Raw genomic sequence first — 17,777 nt, 5'->3', positions numbered from 1 at the left:
GACACGCACAAAAAACCTCCATTGCAGAGATCACGAGCAAGTGGGAGCTCCACTTGTAATCTAGCCTTATACCTGCAGCAGATAAAGCTATCTTTATGTATGAGCCTTGCTACTGTCCACTGTTAAATCCCCAGGATGTGCTGCAGCATCATTTAGTTTCCATATGGGCAAATACAAAATAATAACGTTTATGTTTATTTCTACAGCATAATTCTCCATTTTGATTAAATGATGCTATAAAATTAGAAATCGTTTTTTTCCCTTTACCACTTCTTTAAGAGAAGTAACACTGAATGGACAAGCAATATACAATGGACTTGCTTTGTAGATATTTCACAGATCTGATGGCTATGAATTAAATGATATCTTTGGTAAAGTATTGTCATTGTTGAGTTACATTATATACTAGCCCTTTAAGAGACTGAGATGGGACAACCAGCAGGAATCAGTTGAGTTGCTACACTTGCTAATTTTGCATAGTAATAAATTATACATTTCAAGCATAGCTAGGTCTGTGCTTTTATTAAACGCATAACAGCAGATGGCTCACACAGGTGGAACACTGAATGTTCAGTTGTTTTCAGTGATAGATGTACACAATTAACACATTTATTTTCTTTAGAACATCCAAAAACATAAGAAAAACAAAAAAAGAGTTACCTTTTGTAAATAAAACAGATTGTAGTTTTAAACTTCCCCCATGCTCAAATCTGGTAGGTAGCCTGGAGAAATGGAAACTGTCGAGGTAAAATATGACTTTTAAGGACTGCCGACTTCCTTCTATATGATGAAAAACTGGAGTGTCTAAAAACACAAGAAAAAGAAAATACATATGTATTTATGTAAAGTTTCACATCCTGGGGCTTCTAAATGTTTCAACATATTGCCAAACCAAATTCTGCTGTGCTAAAAGTCCCATATATTGCCAGTTTGTTTTATTATATTTGGGAATTAGATTTAGTTTCTCTACTGCTGCTGTTGTTTAAAGGGGAAAAAGTTCTATATAAAATTAAACCTTATTGAAAGAAATTGAAGCCATCCAGGTAAGAACTCTATAAACCAAAGGTAGCAAACATTTTAATAATGTTTAAAGGGACAGTCTACAATAGAATTGTTAATGTTTTAAAACATAGGTAATCCCTTTATTATCCATTCCCCAGCTTTGCATAACCAACACGGTTATATTAATGCACTTTTTACCACTGTGAGTACCTTGTATCTAAGCATCTTCTGATTCACATGACTTTGTATTTATTATCTATTGAGTTGCATTTAGTACTGTGTTTTGCTAACTCTTAAATAACTCCCTGGGCGTGAACACATTGTTATCTATATGGCCCACATGAACTAGCTGTCTCCTGTTGTGAAAAGCAAATACAAAAGCATGTGTTAAGAGGCTGTCTATAGAGCCTTTGAAACAGGCAGAAATTTAGAGGTTTAAATGTTATAAAGTATATTAATCTAACAATGTTGGTTGTGCAAAGCTGGGGAATGGGTAGTAAAGACATTATCTATCTTTTTAAACAATAACAATTTTTGTGTAGACTGTCCCTTTAAGTGTATATCTGACTTTTATGTCACTTTACAAGGTATAAAGTGGAGCTATAGTTATAATGGGTGGAGAGAAGTCAAAACATAAAATAACAAACAATCTACCAGTGTGTAATAGCGTGCGCGATATAGAACAATAGCGCCTAGATTTAGAGCTTTGTCGGTAACGACCCGCGTAGCTAACGCTGGCTTTTTTCTGGCCGCACCTTTTAAATACCTCTGGTATTGAGAGTTCACAGAATGGCTGCGTTAGGCTCCAAAAAGGGAGCGTACAGGCATATTTACCGCCAGAATGGAAGATAAACAAGGGGCGCCAACATAGTGTGAATCGTTCAAACAACAAATATAAAAGTGATGTGCAAAAAACTACTCACAAGGAAAGTGGCACCTTAAATGAATAAGGTGCGATAAAGCAGGCTGACATTCAAATTCCAGCAGTCAGTACGCTGGAGGTCTCACCCAGAGGACCTGTGGAATCCAGATAGGCGTCTAGAAAGTAGCACCCACGTTTTTCAGGGCCAATGGCCGGACCAGGTGAGCTGCAAGCTGATAGGTGTTCTCCTGCTGCACTCACGCCACCGAGACTTTTCTCCAAAAACGACAGTGTCAGTGTATGAAAGGTTCCGTGGTAAAAGTCCTGTTTCAAAAACAAGTGGATCGTGGAAAGAAGCAAAAATACCGGGTCGTGGTATAAAACAAACAGTATTTATTTTGCAACGCGTTTCTCAGTCTATTCCAGACCGTTTCATCAGGTGCCTGATGAAACGGTCTGGAATAGACTGAGAAACGCGTTGCAAAATAAATACTGTTTGTTTTATACCACGACCCGGTATTTTTGCTTCTTTCCACGATCCACTTGTTTTTGAAACAGGACTTTTACCACGGAACCTTTCATACACTGACACTGTCGTTTTTGGAGAAAAGTCTCGGTGGCGTGAGTGCAGCAGGAGAACACCTATCAGCTTGCAGCTCACCTGGTCCGGCCATTGGCCCTGAAAAACGTGGGTGCTACTTTCTAGACGCCTATCTGGATTCCACAGGTCCTCTGGGTGAGACCTCCAGCGTACTGACTGCTGGAATTTGAATGTCAGCCTGCTTTATCGCACCTTATTCATTTAAGGTGCCACTTTCCTTGTGAGTAGTTTTTTGCACATCACTTTTATATTTGTTGTTTGAACGATTCACACTATGTTGGCGCCCCTTGTTTATCTTCCATTCTAGACACCCTGACCCATCGCACCGCGGGACACAAGAGGAGCACGCCAAACACCTGAACACATCACTGTTCACATATTAGGATTGGACACTTATTTTTTACATCACAGCAATTTTTGGGACATTGATAAGTACTTTTTTTATATATTTTACTAATCGCCACAAATATCATTGTTTATCTGTGATATCTGATTATTTCAATGTATCACTAATATTATACACAAATTGTCCTGAGCACTTGTTTTACACACAATTTATTTTCGTCATTATTATAATTTTTTACACATACCAAACACTGTGCTGTTTATAAAAAAATAATTTTTTTTTTTTTTTTTTTTTTTTTTATTTATGCATACGGGTACAAACCCAATCATAAAGTGGTAGGTCCCACTTTGATAACCTGTGTTCCAAGCGCATCCTCTTAAGTTTTTTCCTCCTCAGGAATTTCTTTTTATAATATTTACCGCCACTGCAACTCTCGATACCAGAGTTGCTTACGGACGCGGCCAGCTTCAAAAATGTGCTCGTGCACGATTCCCCCATAGAAAACAATGGGGCTGTTTGAGCTGAAAAAAAACCTAACACCTGCAAAAAAGCCGCGTTCAGTTCCTAACGCAGCCCCATTGTTGTCTTTCTGGGAAACACTTCCTACGTCTGCACCTAACACTCTAACATGTACCCCGAGTCTAAACACCCCTAACCTTACACTTATTAACCCCTATTCTGCCGCTCCCGCTATCGCTGACCCCTGCATATTATTTTTAACCCCCTAATCTGTCGCTCCGTAAACTGCCGCTACTTACATTATCCCTATGTACCCCTAATCTGCTGCCCCTAACACCGCCGACCCCTATATTATATTTATTAACCCCTAATCTGCCCCCCACAACGTCGCCTCCACCTGCCTACACTTATTAACCCCTAATCTGCCGAGCGGACCGCACCGCTATTATAATAAAGTTATTAACCCCTAATCCGCCTCACTAACCCTATAATAAATAGTATTAACCCCTAATCTGCCCTCCCTAACATCGCCGACACCTAACTTCAAACATTAACCCCTAATCTGCCGACTGGAGCTCACCGCTATTCTAATAAATGTATTAACCCCTAAAGCTAAGTCTAACCCTAACACTAACATCCCCCTAAGTTAAATATAATTTAAATCTAATGAAATTAATTAACTCTTATTAAATAAATTATTCCTATTTAAAGCTAAATACTTACCTGTAAAATAAATCCTAATATAGCTACAATATAAATTATATTTATATTATAGCTATTTTAGGATTTATATTTATTTTACAGGTAACTTGGTATTTATTTTAACCAGGTACAATAGCTATTAAATAGTTAAGAACTATTTAATAGCTAAAATAGTTAAAATAATTACAAAATTACCTGTAAAATAAATCCTAACCTAAGTTACAATTAAACCTAACACTACACTATCAATAAATTAATTAAATACAATATCTACAAATAAATACAATGAAATAAACTAACTAAAGTACAAAAAAGAAAAAAGAACTAAGTTACAAAAAATAAAAAAATATTTACAAACATCAGAAAAATATTACAACAATTTTAAACTAATTACACCTACTCTAAGCCCCCTAATAAAATAACAAAGACCCCCAAAATAAAAAAATGCCCTACCCTATTCTAAATGACTAAAGTTCAAAGCTCTTTTACCTTACCAGCCCTAAACAGGGTCCTTTGCGGGGCATGCCCCAAAGAATTCAGCTCTTTTGCCTGTAAAATAAACACATACAATACCCCCCCCCCAACATTACAACCCACCACCCACATACCCCTAATCTAACCCAAACCCCCTTAAATAAACCTAACACTAAGCCCCTGAAGATCTTCCTACCTTATCTTCACCATACCAGGTTCACCGATCGATCCAGAAGAGCTCCTCCGATGTCTTGATCCCATCAGCCAATAGAATGCGAGCTCAATCTGATTGGCTGATCGGATCGGCCAATCGGATTGAACTTGATTCTGATTGGCTGATTCCATCAGCCAATCAGAATTTTCCTACCATAATTCCGATTGGCTGATAGAATCCTATCAGCCAATCGGAATTCAAGGGACGCCATCTTGGATGACGTCCCTTAAAGGAGCCTTCATTCGTCAGTAGTCCGTCGGGCCAGCAGGATGTTCCGCGTCGGAGGTCTGCAAGATGAACATGGATCCGGAAGAAAGAAGATTGAAGATGCCGTTGATAGAAGACTTCCGCCAGATCATGGACCTCTTCAGCTCCCGCTTGGATGAAGACTTCAGCCGGATCATGGACATCTTCAGCCCCCCGCTTGGGCTTGGATCAAGACATCGTAGGAGCTCTTCTGGATCGATCGGTGAACCTGGTATGGTGAAGATAAGGTAGGAAGATCTTCAGGGGCTTAGTGTTAGGTTTATTTAAGGGGGGTTTGGGTTAGATTAGGGGTATGTGGGTGGTGGGTTGTAATGTTGGGGGGGGTATTGTATGTGGGGGGTTTTTACAGGCAAAAGAGCTGAATTCTTTGGGGCATGCCCCGCAAAGGGCCCTGTTCAGGGCTGGTAAGGTAAAAGAGCTTTGAACTTTAGTAATTTAGAATAGGGTAGGGCATTTTTTTATTTTGGGGGTCTTTGTTATTTTATTAGGGGGCTTAGAGTAGGTGTAATTAGTTTAAAATTGTTGTAATATTTTTCTGATGTTTGTAAATATTTTTTTATTTTTTGTACTTTAGTTAGTTTATTTCATTGTATTTATTTGTAGATATTGTATTTAATTAATTTATTTATAGTGTAGTGTTAGGTTTAATTGTAGGTAATTGTAGGTATTTTATTTAATTAATTTATTGATAGTGTAGTGTTAGGTTTAATTGTAACTTAGGTTAGGATTTATTTTACAGGTAATTTTGTAATTATTTTAACTATTTTAGCTATTAAATAGTTCTTAACTATTTAATAGCTATTGTACCTGGTTAAAATAAATACAAAGTTACCTGTAAAATAAATATAAATCCTAAAATAGCTATAATATAATTATAATTTATGTTGTAGCTATATTAGGGTTTATTTTACAGGTAAGTATTTAGATTTAAATAGGAATAATTTATTTAATAAGAGTTAATTTATTTCGTTAGAATAAAATTATATTTAACTTAGGGGGGTGTTAGGGTTAGGGTTAAAATTAGCTTCAGGGGTTAAAAAAATTATTAGAGTAGCAGTGAGCAGATTAGGGGTTAATACTTGAAGTTAGGTGTCGGCGATGTTAGGGAGGGCAGATTAGGGGTTAATACTATTTATTATAGGTTTATTGAGGCGGGAGTGAGGCGGATTAGGGGTTAATAACTTTATTATAGTAGCGGTGCGGTCCGCTCGGCAGATTAGGGGTTAATAAGTGTAGGCAGGTGGAGGCGACGTTGAGGGGGCAGATTAGGGGTTAATAAATATAATATAGGGGTCGGCGGTGTTAGGTGCAGCAGATTAGGGGTACATAGCTATAATGTAGCTGGCGGCGGCGTGCGGACGGACGGAAGATTAGGGGTTAATAATAATATGCAGGGGTCAGCGATAGTGGGGGCAGCAGATTAGGGGTTAGGGGTACATAAGTATAACGTGGCGGTTGGCAGATTAGGGGTTAAAAAATGTATTAGAGTGGCGGCGATGTGGGGGGGCATCTGTTTAGGGGTACATAGGTAGTTTATGGGTGTTAGTGTACTTTAGAGCACAGTAGTTAAGAGCTCTATGAACCGGCGTTAGCCCAGAAAGCTCTTAACTACTGACTTTTTTCTGCGGCTGGAGTTTTGTCGTTAGAATTCTAACGCTCACTTCAGACACGACTCTAAATACCGGAGTTAGAAAGATCCCATTGAAAAGATAGGATACGCAATTGACGTAAGGGGATCTGCGGTATGGAAAAGTTGCGGCTGGAAAGTGAGCGTTAGACCCTTTCCTGACTGACTCCAAATACCGGCGGTAGCCTAAAACCAGCGTTAGGAGCCTCTAACGCTGGTTTTCACGGCTACCGCCAAACTCTAACTCTAGGCCTAAGAAAAGATTGAATCAAATAAAAATAAATAGTCGTCCTGAGACTGTATCATATCAAACTCAAAAACATTTCTAGAAATACCCTAAGACGTCGATCATATAGTCTTTCCGAAAAAAATGAACACACCTTTAGGTTCCGTATATCAACTGTAAAGCAAGAACCAAATTGTAAACAAACAATCCCTTACAGGTTAATCCGTTTGTTTGTGCAAATACACATAATTATATGCAAACAGAAAATACACATTACATTCTTATGACCGATAAAAACGATTTATTTATTTTTTCCAAATCAGCGATTAAAGAAACAGTCTACTCCAGAAATGTTATTGTTTAAAAAATATATATATATAATACCTTTATTACCCATTCCCCAGCTTTGCATAACCAACACTGTTACAGTGACGTGCAGTGATAGGAAATAAACATATTAAATAATAGCCATAAATTACCTAAACATAGGCATAAGTTACCTAAAACATAAATTATGGCTTTTTAATTTATGGCTTTTATTTTCCCCACCAATGAACAGCCAAAATAAATGACTGTATATACAATCTCTCATATACTTAAAGGGATAGGAAAGTCAAAATTAAACTTGCACGATTCAGACAGAGCATGTCATTTTAAGACACAATTTACTTCTATTTTCAAATATTCTTTGTTCTCTTAGTATCCCTTGTTAAACAAAATGCACATTTATCCTACACAAGTTGGAGCTAGCTTCTGATTGGTGCCTGCACACATTTGTCTCTTGTGATTGCCTAACTAGATGTGCTCAGCTAGCTCTCAGTAGTGCACTGCTGCCCCTTCAGCAAAAGATAAGAAAATTAAGCAAATTTGATAAAAAAAAATCAGAATCACAAAAAATAATAATTGAGGTTTCCCGTCCATTTAAGACTATAAAGGAAAACAATCAATATAAATTAGTGAATTAATGTAATCCACAAACCAGAGAAAGGAAGATAACCAAATACAAGTAGTATTGTACTGGCCAAAATTATCTTCAACCTAAATCAGACTATGGCAGCAGTGCCTACAACAATGTATAACATTGCTACAACCATTGTTACAGGTATATAGTGCTAAAGACAGCAAAGCAGACATTAGAAAAATTGTCAGCAACCAATGCACTGAACCTCAGATATAGCAATAAGCAGATGCATTAGCACGGTTAAGTATTTTGAAAAACATACAACATTGTATTACATGAAAAGACCAAAATCTGAGGATCTAGCCCCACAAGGGGTCCACCCAAGGAAAACATTTCCATTCTACTAACTTATAACTAAAGACAGTGCCTAAGTCACCAATCTAAAAGTAATATGGGTATAACACCAGAGCAGAACCTAGCTCTAAAGAGTGTACTGAACCCCCCAAGCCAGTCTGCTCCATTATAGAACTAATACTGTGGCAAAGTACAAAGTAAACTTCTTACACAGACTAAAGGATGTGTTGTAAAATGTTGCAAACACATGAAACCACCGCCAAAAAATTTACTTTCGATATTACCCTACAATGCACCAAAACTTTTTCTTCTGAATTGGGATACAAAAAAAAGTGCAACTTTTTTTTAAATGTATATTTAGTGGCCAACTCATAAAAACAAGTTTTTAATAATTAATTTTAAAAAAAAAGTTGTCTGGTATTGTGTACCTTGACTGACTCCGCCCCCCCAGGTACCACTCACCTCCCCCCCTCCGCCGGCGCCACCATAGCAATCCATCAATGTTGCACAATTAAGGAGAGGCAGTGAGCCGTTCAGCTGCACTCCATTAATTGCTCAACATGGATGATTGATAAGGTTTACTAAATTTTATAAAATGTAGTAGCTCTTTGCGGCCCATTTACGCTCCAATAGAGGTGGCTCTCCAAGCCGCCTCTATGATGGAGCTAAACTCAACCAGACAGCCAATCAGCGGTGCTGGAAGTCAGTGCACACCATCATGAACACGTGGCTCTCTTGTCTGGGAACAGCTGCTGCCAGTGCTGACTAACCACGTGTGACAGGGTGACAGTGACCGTTGTGAGTCAGGTGACGGTGTTGCAGGAGACAGAGTGGTTGCCAGGAGCCAGTTCTGAGTCCTGACTCAGCAGAGCTGCCGAGGAGAGAGATAAGAAGAAGAGGAGCTGCTTACCCTGCCCTAGTGCTACTGCCCTGGAGGATGCCGTTATTATAGTAAGTTATTTTTTCTCCTTTCAAAAAGTGACAAGTGCATGAGGTAGGCTCAGGACCACAGTGGGTAGATAACTAAACTGCATCTGACCATTAGATTTTGCACCGTGACATATTAATCTATTCAGTGCCATAGGGTGTGTGTGCTGACCAAAAGGATGTGAACCTGGGGACAATGTTAATAAAAATGGGCAACTGGGAGATATTAATCCATACATAGCCATATAATTATTAATCCATTGTCATCAATGGAATCCTCTGTCGACGTGGTTATGTATAAATAGATATTAACCCATTCAGAGCTATGGTCTGTTTTAACCATAAAGGGTTATTTAATTATCATCTACTTGGTGCTCTTACCAGGCAGTTACATATAATTGGGGTAGTTTTATTGACACATTCTCATGCAAGTGTTGCCTTGAAAATATGGCTATGCAAAAGGAGGATATTAACCCATTTTAAGCCATGGATTGCTCTTACAATATGGTTAGGTATGTGTTAGAGGGTGTTATGACAATAAGGCTGTGTTTACCAGGGGTGTTAACCCCGTGACCTTGAGATTTTGTTCCTGTGTCACTGGTGAATGGCACTGAAGCTGTGCGCCTATTCCTTACAAAGCCCAGTTACTGCACCTAATCTTTCCTTGCAAACAACATTATTCATGACATAGACATGATCACTATAAAAATGTTAATATTTGTATATTTACTATTTTAACTGATTTACTAATAAGACACACATACCATCTTAAATGGATCTGCAAAGCAGGTTTAACAGACTGAAAAAGCCAAAGCAATATCCAATAACGAGTGGAATGGAAAATTGTAATCTCATTCTCATAGTCCCCATGACATGAATAAGGATCTTTTTATTCACTGCTTGATGCTCCTATGAGCTGTGTTTTTGTGCTATACCCATGACATGGTCAACTCATCCCATGGCGGCCCAACGGTTAATATTTCCCAGGTGTTGCAATATAAGTGGAAGAAACTGAAATGCTAATATAAAGGGACATGATTGCCAAAGCCTTTTTTCCAGCAATAAAACCATGTCAAGGCTTAAGCATTCCTAATACCCAAAGCCTCCTCCTTGTGCACAGCACAGATTAAAAGAGCTCTTTATAATTTATGTTTCTGGGAGTTGTTTATTTGCTTCAAAAATTAAATATCTTTTCATTTGAAGGAAGATATTAAGTATGAGTTACAGCCACAAGGACAGGGCGGAGGGTCCTGTTTATCACATTTACAGGTGAAGGTCACAGGGTACACATGCCTGAAAAAATGTATTAGGCTCTTCTTGTGCTTTTCTCTTTGGATGAGATTTTCATGCATGCTTAGTTACCGTTGAAGCAACCACATACAGTTTCAGGTTTCACATTAAAAAATTCAAAACATATTCAGAAAAACTTTAACAAAACAATCTGCTGATATTGGAGCTGCATTTGGGATATGCATTACTTTACTACATGCTTTTATCTGCTGGCATTGCATCTGTATTTGAGAAATACATTAGTTTACTGCATGATTTTATCTGCTGGTATTGGAGCTGTACATGAGATGTATACAATACTTTACTACATGCTTTTATCTGTTGGTATTGGGATATGCACCGTTTAAACTCTATATAGCAATCCCTTGTTAGGCTAAAAGGTATGCAAGGGCAGTTTCTGTGTGCTCCATTAAGCAGGGCTGCATGCAATGTATCTTCAAGCTTCTCCCACTCATAATAGGAAACTAGTAGTGGATTTGTGGCACCTTTAAGTATGGTAGATTATTTTGCTTTTTACAACACAGTAGTGAGTAGAGAAGTGAGTTTAACTGGCACTATGCCAAATAATTGTATTTCTCAACCATAGTCCTAAAGTACCCCCAACAGGCCAGGTTTTTATTACAGCTGAATCAGTGCACAGGTGAAGTAATCAGCTGATCAGTAACACCATGGTTACTAACTTGCTACCATTAGCTGGTTATTTCGCCTGTACACTGGTTCAGCTATAATGAAAACCTGCCTTGTTGGGGGTACTTGAGGACCACAGTTGAGAAACAATGCTTTAGTTTAATTCAAGCTACCTCTATTGGGTTCATATATGTGTTTCTCCAGTGTATCATAGCCAATGCCTCACCAGACCTTGACCTCACCGCACGTCAATGCACAGTTATATTAATATACTTTTTACCTCTGTGATTACCTTGTATCTAAGCCTCTGCAGACTGCCCCCTTATTTCAGTTCTTTTGACAGACTTGCATTTTAACCATTCAGTGCCGACTCATAAATAACTCCATTGGAGGGAGCTCAGTGTTATCTATATGGCACACATGAACTATCGCTGTCTAGCTATAAAAAAAAAAACTTTTTTCAAGGGCTTAGAAATTAGCATATGAGCCTACCTATGTTTAGCTTTGAAAAAAGAATACCAAGAGAACAAAATAAATTTGATGATAAAAGTAAATTAAAAGAAAATTGGAAAGTTGTTTAAAATTGCATGTCCTATCTGAATCATGAAAGTTTAATTTTGACTAGACTGTGCCTTTAACAAGAGATAGTTTCCACAGGAAAGAGACATTGTAAAAAGAGACAGCGGTATAGTAGAACAATAGACAGGTGAAGCGGAGCGGTATTTTGCACTCCCGCTCGAGGGTTAAATGCACTAGAAGTAAGCTTTGTATGCACGTCGGGTAGCACACGCATAACATGTTGAAAGTAAAAAGTTTTCACACAAGTGCTCAAAAAGCCAAAGTTAGAATATTGTGACCACGTTAATGAATTCCCCCATAGAAGTCAACGGAGCAAGAAAAGTGGGAGAAAAACCTACTTGTGCAAATCTGATTACATTTTCTGCAATGTTTAAATAACCATTCCATTCCTAATCCAAAAATTAGTTAGATGTCTCATCAATTACATACTGTATGTGTATTTCATACCAAACTCATTATTATTTAACCAGAGCAAAGATCAAAATCTTTTTAGTGACAGTCCATAGAACCAGCACATCATCAATATAGCTTATATTTATATAAAGATCCCTATATTTCATATATGGATTATTATCATCATTAAGGATACTGATTTGTTCAATCCATCTTAAAAAAGATTCAAATAAGTTGGGGCATAGCATGTACCCATTACTGTGCCTCTTTTCTGCAGATACACATTGTTGTTAAAGAAAAAGTAAATGTTTTTTAAAACAAAGTTTGAGTTCCAAAATAAACTCATAATTTAAACTCCCTCTTGGATTCACAGTTTGTAAGAAGTGTTTAATTGCTTTGACCAAATGATGTTCGATATTTCAGTATAGGCTTTCTATGTTAATGCTAGCAAGCAATATATCGCTTGCAACTACTACGTTCTCTAAACAGTTTAAAACATCTTTAGTACCCTGAACATATGATGTCAATGACTAGAATAAATTCCGTAATTTTTTGTCAATAAAGATACTCACTTTTTCAGTGCCTGCCTGGGGGTTATTTTTGATCTTTATTAATTTTTTGCAAGCTATAAAATGTTGCTATCCTAGCTGACATATTACACATGAAATTAAATTCATCCTTGGTGATTAGTCTGTTACTGAAACCTCTCTCCAGTAGAGATCTCAGTTCCTTAGTATATTTCTCAGTGGGATAATTTAGAAGAATCACATAGTTGACTTTGTTATTTAAAATTTTGAGGCACATATTTAGATACGTACTATTATCCATAATTACTATATTACCCCCTTTATCAGCATTTTTTTTATTAAATGTAAAACATTTCTTCCATAGGCTGACTCAGCTTTGGAAATGAAGTGATCAAATTCAGCGAAGGTATGCAAAGAGGACCACCTGGCCGCTTTACTGTTTAACCTATGCCTTATGGCAAGCTGCTAACAAAGTTACAACTATAGTAACTAGTAGAGTGAGCAGTAAAAGGAAAAGGAGAATCCTTTGCTGCCTGGTATGCAAAACAGTGGTTAAGCAACACCATCATGGAAACAAGGTTTCATTGATCTTGAAGTTCTTTCACAGCTCAAACCATATCCACAAGATTTTTGTCTATTTTTTGTTTGTTTTATTTAAGAGCACATCTCAGTCATTTAGAGGGATTATGATAAAAAGACAGAAGAAGAAATGAATGACACTGCATTGGGTAGGAAACTAGAAAATGCACATAAAATCACCTTAAGCTAGAGGGCGGAGCGAACGGCCGACTAAGATGGCCGCACTGCACTGAGGCTCCGTGTACAGACTGGGTGCCTTTGACATTAAAAGCGGCACAAAATGCTTTAATTGGTGAGAACACAGTGGAGAATCTAGTCGGAACCTCCTGCCGACAATACAGTGTGACCCCTCAAACAGCCGGGTAAAACACCGAACCCCGGCACAATCAGAAGGAACTGCGGCCTAGCATAGAGAGCGAGACACCTGCCGCGTGGGACGCAAGCGGAACCACTGTACATATCTGCGGCTGATCCCAAGCTGAACTCACAAACTCCTAGTTCCCCAGACAGGGTCATTATCGGCAGCAGACAGCAGACTTACAGTCTCCCACGGAGGCAACTGCGACACACCGCTGACATATGGAGACTAACTGTGGCGGTAACGTATATAAAGTATATAAAGCTAAGTAATCCCACTCTGTTTACTTGATTACACGTGCCCACTGGGAAGCAAAAATACTCCATTGCCTTACTGGTAGAGACATTTTATCAAGCTAGAGAAGTTGTTTGGCCCGCATAACAGAAACTTTCCCTGGGCTAACTGAAAGTGGTCGATCAAAGTAAAATGGCGTTGATAACTAACAGATACACTGGGACAATGTTAAAGCACCAACAAACATAGCCTGTTATGTACAGCTGCAGTATGAGATATACTTGACACCAATACCGAGCTAAACATCCTATGTAACACTACAGTGCCTGGAACCTGCTAGCTTTAAGTCACGCAATAAACGAGAAACATCACTTTTTATAAAATCTCTGCCTAACTTACAGAACGGTACTAAAGAAGATTTTTGCAGGCTTCTAGGCCTTATTAGAGTTGGTCACGTATCTATCTATACCCTGTACCCCTACTCCATTTTCCGTCACACATTGTGGTGACGGGTCATACCCAACTCCCTTTCTCCGTGATCACCCTGTGAGGGTTAATTTCCCTGGGGGTACAGAGGTCTCTGGCTGAATAGAGAGGACATTTACAAAACAACAGCAAGCCAACATGTCACAGAGGAAAAACACCAGGCAAGATAAGGCTCTTAAACCTCCGCAGGTTAATCAGGGAGCGGTGCATGAGTTCTTTAAACAAATGGACCAGGCAGTACACAAAACGGCAGTGAGTACACCGCAAGCTCCCACCACTAGTGACCACACTGACATCTTGGTTGCCCCTGTCTGCTTGCCACCCACAGAGCAAGAACTAGAAAATGACCCCCCTATTACTTATAAGGCTATAGCGGCCCTGATTGAACAAGTAAAGTCGTGCATCAGAGACGAATGCGCTGACTTGAAAAAGGAAATGAATGACCTTGGTCACAGAGTCGACTCATTAGAGGAGCACGAGTATGTGATGGCGCAAAAAATAGCAAAACTTGCAGCAAATCAAACGCATCAATCCCAACACATAATTGATTTAGAAGACAAGATTGACGATTTGGAAAATCGTTCAAGAAGAGGTAATTTACACTTCAGGGGGGTCCCAGAGACAGTTCTGAACAACGAACTCCAGGATTATCTACAGGCCCTGTTTGCAGAAATACTGGGAGAGGAGACCTCTGAAGATTCAATTATACCACTTGATAGAGCGCATCGCGCTCTCCGTCCGAAACCCCCAGATGACTCCCCGCCTAGAGATATCGTAGTACATTTTCAGAACTACAGACAAAAGGAAGAGCTCTACAACATAACCAGAAAACGACAAGCTATAAACTTCCAAGGCCACAAAATTCAGATTTACCAAGATCTATCGGTGAGAACATTACAAAAACGAAGAGACTTTCAGTTTCTTACATCCCACTTAAGATCGCTACGTATCCCCTACAGATGGGGTTTCCCCACGTCAGTAATAACAATGAAAAATGGCAAGAAGATAGAGTGTACCTCTGTATCAGAAATAAACAGATTCTGCAACATGATGAACATTCCACAGCCCTCTACTGCAGACTCCCAATCACAACAAGAGAACCAGAAAACCCAGGGTAGCCCTAAATCTTAAAGGCGTCCAAACCCTGACTTGCTAAATAAACAGAACAAAAGAAGACAACTATTACAGACGGAGGCTGACACAATGGACACAGACTCACTTGGATAAGTACTTTTGATTACCCATTTCTGCTCCTAGTCATGTTGTCCATATGACAATGAAAAGCTGAATTGCCCAATAAGAGACCTATATATGTATACAATGTTCTTAGGCTGAATATATATACAGTTGTTATAAGGGCGACCTCTTAGTTTTGCTCATATAGATATCCACCATAGTTACTTAGATCTCAAACTGGTCATAGACCCAACTAATCTGTTCTAACATCTAGATCTCTCACATTGTATAAGCACATTACTTATAAAATGTGATCTGCAATGAGTTTTGGTTTCCTTATGTTGAATTAGTACATATGTTCCTACTTATAGAACTCTAGTTTTACAAAAAAGTTTTTATTAAGGAGACTTTGTTATCTTACTCTGTTGTGTTATTGTTGTCATTGTTTGTTATAATCACCCAACTGTTATATCTTTTCTCATACTCTTCTATGTACAAAACGAGTCAGCTCCATACACCACATAAGCACATATTACCGTAGAAGTATACCAAATCCTGTTCCTTAATTATATATAGTTAAACATCTTAAAATTATTATCTTTGCTCTACGGAGCAAAGTGCGTCAACATGACGTCCCATTCCCCTATAGTACCTAAAAAGCGATCGAGGGCTATGATTAAAGTATAGCACTAGTTAGCTCCACGTTAAGCTAAATATCTCCCATTAAACAATAGCCGCATTACCGAACTTTAACAAAAACACTTAGACACCCGGTCTGTAAAAAAGCCCCCAACTTGGAACTTACAACCGCAGACCTCAATCGTTAGTCCCTGCACTTTGGAGCTTGGATTGCGGACTCTGAACTGCAGGTTTTACCCCAGCATTTCCACCCCCTCAGTCCCCCTCATTTTTGCTTTTATTTCAATCCCTAACTCCCCCACAGCTCTCTTCCCCCCAATACCTTTTCACCAATACCCACACCCCTATACACCTCACCTTCATCGTTCTAACTCAACCCAATACACTGACTAGGCTAGATTAGCTCTTTCTTAATATCATAGCACACCGTCGTTACCACACTATGGCCCAAAAACTTAACAACAGAGAGGGCACACTCCAAATTGCAACCCAAAATGTTAAGGGGTTCCTCTCAGCAGAGAAACGCTCCATAGCTTTCCATGACTTCTACAAGAGGAAAATAGACGTAGCAATGACTCAGGAAACCCATTTCACTAGACACAAAGAACCCACATTATCCAAGAGATACTTTGACCAGCATTACTGTAACTCAGGTCCAAATAGGAAAAATGGAGTGTGCATCTCATTCAGATGCAATACTCCCTTTGAACTCTTGCAGAAGTACGTAGATAAGGAAGGCAGGATGCTTGTCCTGGTTGGACTTTGCTACGGGACCCCGATAACTTTTGCCAACATATATGCCCCAAACAAACTCACCATTTACTTTTATAAATCAGTGATTAACACTCTTATAGACAATGCTAAGGGCCCGATTATACTTGGAGGTGACTTTAACTTCCCCATGCAACCTGCACTAGACACCTCAACAGGAAGATCATACTTACGTAAAAACACCCTAAAGAATAACTATATGGCCCTACATTCCATAAACCTCTTTGACACCTGGAGAATAGCACACCCAATTAAGAGGGACTATACCTTTTTTTCCCACCCGCAACATTCATACTCTCGATTGGACTACATCCTAAGTAGTCAAGCTCTCCTTTCGAACATGATACACTCCAAAATAACCCACACAACTTGGTCCGACCATAGCATGGTTACTACAACATTTAAATGGACAGGCAGGTCACGCAACACATTCAACTGGAGACTTAATGATTCCTTGCTCACTAGTCAGGAGGTAATAGATGAGCTTAAAGCGTCATCAGAGGAGTTCTTCTCCCTGAATAAGCCAGAGGACACGTCGTCCGCGAACAATTGGGAGGCATACAAATGTTACATACGTGGCATCCTAATAAAACACAATGCCAAACAGAAAAAATTATATGCGACTCAATTCTCTGAGTTAACCTCTGCATTGACCGTGCAAGAAACTTTGCATAAGGCAGATCCCAATTCTACCACTAAGCTCGCTAACTTAAATGAAGCCAGAGAAAACCTTAACAAATTTCTAACACAAAGAGCGCATATGAGAGCCCTCACAACTAAATCTAGATTCTTCGCGGACAGCAACAAGGCAGGTCGCATGCTAGCCAGGTCACTTAAAAAGCAGAAATACTCTTCTTTTATTAAATCTCTTAAAGTAACGTCAGATAAACACACATCTAAAATTGAGGAGATTACAAATGAGTTTATTTCCTACTACACAAACTTATACAATATAACAAAAGCCCCAACATTAGATGCACAGATCAAGCTGAATTCCTTCCTAGCGGACATACCTACGCCCTCCCTTACGGAAGATGACAGGCAAATGCTAGACTCCCCTATTACAATAAAAGAAGTTGCCCAGGTAATCAAATAATTACCTGGTGGGAAGTCCCCTGGTCCGGATGGCATTACCGCAAAACTTTACCAGCTCCTA

General features: G+C 38.9%; 1 protein-coding gene across 1 annotated transcript in view; it reads right to left on the bottom strand.

The window, feature by feature from the left end:
• The window catches only part of PREX1 (phosphatidylinositol-3,4,5-trisphosphate dependent Rac exchange factor 1), a 631,853-nt gene that overhangs the window by 12,732 nt on the left and 601,344 nt on the right, over positions 1–17,777 (bottom strand). Inside the window, exon 34 of the mRNA XM_053690087.1 lies at positions 661–804. Within this exon, the coding sequence (XP_053546062.1) occupies positions 661–804 (144 nt within the window). The remainder of the gene's footprint in view (positions 1–660; positions 805–17,777) is intronic.

This window comes from Bombina bombina, chromosome 1 (assembly GCF_027579735.1).
Source record: "Bombina bombina isolate aBomBom1 chromosome 1, aBomBom1.pri, whole genome shotgun sequence".
Lineage (NCBI taxonomy): Eukaryota > Metazoa > Chordata > Amphibia > Anura > Bombinatoridae > Bombina > Bombina bombina.
The sequence above is the reverse complement of the archived record's forward strand: the minus strand, read 5'-3'. Positions and strand labels throughout refer to the sequence as shown.